At 34.8% G+C, this 6,165-nt stretch overlaps 1 protein-coding gene across 1 annotated transcript; it reads left to right on the top strand.

Moving 5' to 3' along the window:
• Window positions 1-379: 379 nt before the first annotated feature.
• aqp10a (aquaporin 10a) lies at window positions 380-6,061 on the top strand. The gene is made up of 6 exons (XM_077574639.1): window positions 380-681; window positions 2,873-2,999; window positions 3,145-3,282; window positions 4,481-4,599; window positions 4,727-4,944; window positions 5,522-6,061. Exons 1-6 carry the CDS (start codon window positions 598-600, stop codon window positions 5,730-5,732), a joined length of 897 nt encoding a protein of 298 aa, XP_077430765.1. The 5' UTR covers window positions 380-597; the 3' UTR covers window positions 5,733-6,061.
• The last annotated feature ends 104 nt before the right edge of the window (window positions 6,062-6,165 follow it).

The raw sequence follows: 6,165 nt of genomic DNA, 5'->3' as shown, positions 1-6,165 counted from the left end.
TCATTACTTAATTTCCCCCCCATAATCTTACAGTTACACAAATTGTATGAATCAAAAGTACTAGTTGTATCGATGCTTGGTATCGGTGACTAATCAAGAGTTGAGTACTCATAATGGTATCGGTCTGAAAAAAAGTGGTATATAATATTATTGTAAGCCACTGTAACATTATGCACATATTAACATTAACATTGCATGCAAATATGGTAAACAAGAAAGATACTTGATGATTTGACTAAAAACAACTGAACTGTACTAGGCCGGTGTTTTTCTCACGCACCACTAGAGGGAGACAAGTACACCTACCACACTTTTTGAGAATCCCTGTTGCATAGTATTTTTGTTTTAGTAAGTCATCACAATCATCATAATGCCTATAAAGGCCGTGGTAGTCTGTCAGAAAAAAAAATCTGACTTTGTCCATGTCGATGCCGTCAGCAGCCAATGGTGCGAATGTGTGCGCTGTGACCAGCTGGTAAATGATTGCTAGTAATGGAGGAGCTGGCCTAATAAAAGGGAGAGAGCGAGCGAGCGGCCGGTCGGACAAGGAGATGCTGCTTGCGGAAGGGGTCGCCTGCTGACAAACACCTTGCAGTCATGTTAAAGCGGCGCGGCTTTCGGGTGAGCAATGCACTGCTCAGAGAGTGCATGGCCGAGTTCTTGGGGACTTTCGTCTTGTTGGTGAGTGGCGTGATGACAGTCTCATTTGCATTTCACGGCAGCTCTCTACGGCTACGATGCTCACAAAGGTGTTGGACGTGTGATGAATAGAGTGTAGATTATATTCTTTTATGTCACCCCGGCATTGAGATGGCAGCCGGGCAATCTGATTGGACGATTAGTAGAGCCTTTGAGATGATGCAATGGCGTTATTTCCACAACATTGCTTTATGACTATGATCCAGCTTTCATCTTATAAATCATTTAGAATTCATGATAATAGGATAGTGATGCTCTATTTATTTATTTAATACTCCAACATCTACTGGAAGTGGCAGATAGTAAATATAAAAATGAATGCTTTTTAGCATGCGTATTAATAAAAAAAAACAACTCTTCATATTACAGACAAAACTGAAAAGTTTGCTAGGTGACCTAACAACAACTGACTTACCACATAAACAATTTCAATCTACACTTGTAGCCCTTACTATCGCTAAAAAAACAATTCTTGCTAACTGGAAAAATAAACAAACTCTGAATATCGACCAATGGTCTAACCTCCTCATAAATCACATTTTAATGGAAAAAATATCTGCCTCAAATAAAAACCAAATATCAAAATTTATAGAAACATGGTCTACGTATATAGAATTTTTTAACCTAATTCTGGTTACTTAATTCTGTCTGTTAGCGAGAGCCATGTTAGCGAGAGCCACTACATCGTGATAACTTACATTGATGTTTCTGCATTTGGCAATTTATTATTATATTATATTATTAGTATGGGATTTTTTTTTAATGGGCTTTAGGTGAACTGATGAATACACACACACTCGCACGCATGCACGCACACACACACGCACATACACATACTCACCCACATACAAAAAAAAAAATATATATATATATATGTGTGTGTATATGTATATATATGTATATATATTTAAACAAAAATAATAATTAAAAAAAAAAACATTTATTAAGAAAAAAGAAAAAAAAAGAAAAAACTGAAAACTGTGGGTCTAATTGACCCGTTTGATTTTTGGTTACGTCAAAATGGTGATCCGCCACGTGTTTATCCATTAACCCTATAAAGCCAAACAGATCATATTAAATACAAAACATTTTGAGCCCTCTATTTCATATTTTTCCCCCCATTAAAACCCTGACGTATATGATATGACACATGATTTGCATGGATAATCCATTAGAGGGCGGTATCACCCAGCTGATGGCTTTTCCAGCGACCTTGCAAGATCGCCCCAATTGAGAAAAGAGAGACTTATTGACTCATTCACTGCCATTGACGACTATCGATGTAAAAAAATCATGTAAACCATGTAAACTATTAGTTTAAAAAATAATAATAATTTCATTTCATTTTTTATGAAAACCTAGAATTTTTTTATTGTACATTTATAAGAGATATAAAATTATCATGTGATTAATTATGATAAAATGCCCCTTATTTTTAATAAAACATTTTAAATTAGGCCCATCAGGCGATTACATTTTTTTAATTGTAATTAATCACATGACATCACTAGTTAACTAACGATTAATCACAAATTTTATATCTGTTCTAAATCTATAATATTTTTTCCCTAGGTTTTCATACTCTTGTTAGCAAAAGTGGGAAAAAAAATGTTAAACTCCATATAAATAGTTTAAATGAATTTTTGGCGTCTATAGCCGTCAATGGCAGTGAATGAGTTAATACAGTACATAATATAATACAGGAAATACAGTGTTCCCTTGTTTTCCGCTGGGGTTAGGTTCCAATAAATACCCGCAATATGTGAAATCCGCATTTATTTATTTTAAATGTTTTGAGGCTCTAAACTCTGAAATGTAGTAACAGTGAGGTCCACAAATATTGTGAGTGACGACTTGGTTATTGTCCTGCTGCACTGCGAAGCACCGTCTAATAAGTTCGGAAGAATTTGACTGAATAAAAGCAGATTATATTAAAATTGATTAAAAAAAAGAAATGGTCAGATTTGATTTTGGACCTTACCTCTGTGGTGATGTTGTGACATGACCTCCCAAAGCCACTCGGGGGGCAAATTTGCATGTTATCTGACCAATAATGTCATTTGATCTGACCTATTTATCAGTTGGATCCTTCTCTATTATTTTCTCTCATTACATTGTCTTAATAATATTAATAATTTATTTATTTGTTTCTTTATTTTCATGTGCCTTGAAGCTTTTCGGCTGCTCTGCGGCAGCGCAGGTGAAGACCAGCAGGGAGACCAAAGGCCAGTTTTTGTCGGTTAACATGTCCTTCTCCGTGGGCGTGATGTCAGCCATGTACCTCACCAAAGGCATCACAGGTACCGTTTCAAACATGACCTATTTATACTATACAACACCTGCATCAACCCAGATGAGTTTAAGGTCCAGCATTATTAAAGCACAAAATGTGACGTCTTTCTTCCACTATCGCTGTTGTGTTATCCCACGTGGCGCTTTCCGCAGGTGCCCACCTGAACCCGGCCGTCACGCTCAGTTTTTGCGTGTTGGGCCAAGTGTCGTGGAAGAGGATGCTGCCCTATTCTCTCTCGCAGGTTTTGGGAGCATATGTTGCATCGGCGCTCGTCTACATGGTTTACTACGGTCTGTCTTTTGGCTCTTTTGGATTTTGCACCCCAGTTGCTCAATTTAATGCATTAGCTTGAATTAAGTTGTGTACATGCATAACAAATTATTAGTCAAGAGCATTCACATGTTGTGCAACAGCGAAGAGCAAAGTGTGAACGCCTCATTATCAGGATAATAAAATAATAAGTTGTCTTGTAAAATGTCAGGATAAAGGTCAAATTGACTTTTGGAATATTGTAGGATTGGTTTGCACTAAATGGTGAGAATGGGACGTGTGCATGTGCATATGTGTTAAGTGTTCAGGATTAGCATACGCCACAAATGAGAATAAGCGCTGTAGAAAATAAATCGATTTTTTTTTTATTCAATCAATGCCAATTTATTGAATATGTGTCATTAAATAAATCATTAAAAATGTTTTTAAATTGAATTACAATATTACATGTAACTTTTTTGTCAGAAAAATGTTCTAACAATAAAGATGCATCAAATTAAAATTATTTTTGTTGTTTAAAAAAAACATAAAATATGACAAGTCTTACATTTATGAAAAAATGACAATCAAATTTACATTTTTTTACTCTATGTTTTAATAAATGTAAAGAATGATAGCTACCAAATAATTGTTAGTAAATAAATAAATTAATTAAAAAATATTCTGTTTAAAATATTTACTTATTCAACAATACTATCAACATTTGATTTGATTATTAAAACACAATTTTCATCCATTAAAATAAGTTTATTAAATGTATGTATTTAATAAAAAATAATAATAAGCATAAAACACCCAAAGAGAAAATTCAGAAAGATCAGAACTATATTTTTTAATGTTTCATATAGTTTTGGTGTTTGATAAATATAGCTATAAAATACTACACATATTTACAATTTAATAATTATAACAATGATTATTTCATCAAATTCTAATTATTTAATACTATACTTTAGCTGGAAATTGTGAATCTTGATTTACAGTATTACACAGAACAAACGTAGGCTTGAGCTTCCAACTGCAACCCTTCAAACTTGATGGGGAGTGCAAAGAAATACAAGTTTTCCTTACTGATGCTCTAAATAATAATTTCGATATTTTGCCTTTACAAATCCATCCATCCATTTTCTTAACCGCTTATTTCATTCATAAACAAAGCTAACCAAATCTCTTGGTATTGATGTTAGATTCAGATCACTTTTATTTTTTCTGTCCTAGATGCTATAATGGATTTTAGTGGTGGAATATTGACTGTGTACGGCCCAAATGAGACGGCGTCCATATTTGCCACGTACCCCTCTGAGTATGTCACCTTGGGCAGAAGTTTTCTCGACCAGGTCGGTTTATAGCAATGCTTTTCTACTATATATATATATACATATATTTTTTGGGGGGGATTTTTATTTTTCTTTAATTATTTTTTTATTTATTTTTATTTATTTTTATTTTTTTTGTCATCACCAGGTGGTGGGCACCGGCATGCTGATGTTATGCATCCTGGGTCTAGATGAGAAGAGGAACACCCCCGCTCCCAGCGGGCTGATTCCCGCCATCGTGGCGGTCATCGTGCTGGGCATCTCCATGTCCATGTCGGGCAACTGCGGGGCGGCCATAAACCCTGCCCGTGATCTCGGACCTCGACTTCTGACTCTGACTGTAGGCTGGGGCTTGGAGGTCTTCACGTGAGTACGATAATAGTCGCTGCCATATTGTGTGTTTATGATTGCGCTTGTTCATGGTTCAAGGTCTGCTCAATGCGATTTGGAAAAACGTGCAATTGGCTGCTCTTCTTTCGCCCCGTTACAAAATAGTGAAGGAAGAAGTAAAGGGTTATCACGTGACAACGGTTATCAGGTTCAAAGTTGAATTTTTTTTTTCTTAGAAAGAAAAAAAAAACGATCAAAGTTGCAAAGCATCTGATTAGGATGAGTTGTTTGTGTCAATCTCACGACCCTTCTGATACCACTAAGTGTTAATAGTTTCTGTTCAGCTATCCGTTGCTTAACACGACGCCGATGCTATTTGTCAGCCTGTTAGTGACTTTTTGTATTATTTATTAACATGGAGCTAAACGGACTTTACTAAGGCAGTGCATAAAAAATAGGTGAATTTGTGAATAGCGAAAAAGTGAGGGTTCGCTACAGCTCTCTGAATGTTATCTTTGTAAATGCAGACATATGTATTGTGTATGTTCTTATCATATACTACAGTTATGATAATGAATACAATATCTTAATTCTCATCAATTCTATTGTGCAGGTGTTACAACTACTGGTTCTGGGTGCCTCTGGTGGCCCCCCTTGTCGGGGGCGTTTTAGGTACTTTACTCTATTTAAGCTTCATCCACTGGCACCTGCCCGAATCGGACCCCCCAAAAGACGTGGACACGTCCTCCATTGCCAGCGACACCATCAAGCATCGGGCAAACACGCCACTGATTGGCATCGAGTTAAAGACGACATCATTTTGATATGGTCACAGAATTTTTTTTTGAATCTTTTTTGTTGTTGTTGTATATATTATCCATCTGATTCATTTGATATTCTAGAATCTAAATGATGGTTGTATTTATTTATATTTTGCTGTTTTTTTAGCAGTAGAAATAAGAGCATATAATTTATTAGTTCATTAATGTATTGCATTTTTGTTTATTCTGAATAGTTTTGCAAAATGGTCAAATATATATATTTTTTAATTATTAAATAATATTTTTCTTATATTTCATCAAGTATATTTATTTAATAACATTTTGAATTATGTTTCATGAAATTCAAGTTATGTCCAAATAAAAAAAATAATCATTACATGAGCTTTCTTTAATGCCATTAATTACATGTTCTATTAAATTATTTACTTTTTAAAAACATAAATAATGAGATATAATACTGACACTATAACGCTAT

The sequence above is a fragment of the Vanacampus margaritifer genome, chromosome 9 (assembly GCF_051991255.1).
Source record: "Vanacampus margaritifer isolate UIUO_Vmar chromosome 9, RoL_Vmar_1.0, whole genome shotgun sequence".
Lineage (NCBI taxonomy): Eukaryota > Metazoa > Chordata > Actinopteri > Syngnathiformes > Syngnathidae > Vanacampus > Vanacampus margaritifer.
The sequence above is the reverse complement of the archived record's forward strand: the minus strand, read 5'-3'. Positions and strand labels throughout refer to the sequence as shown.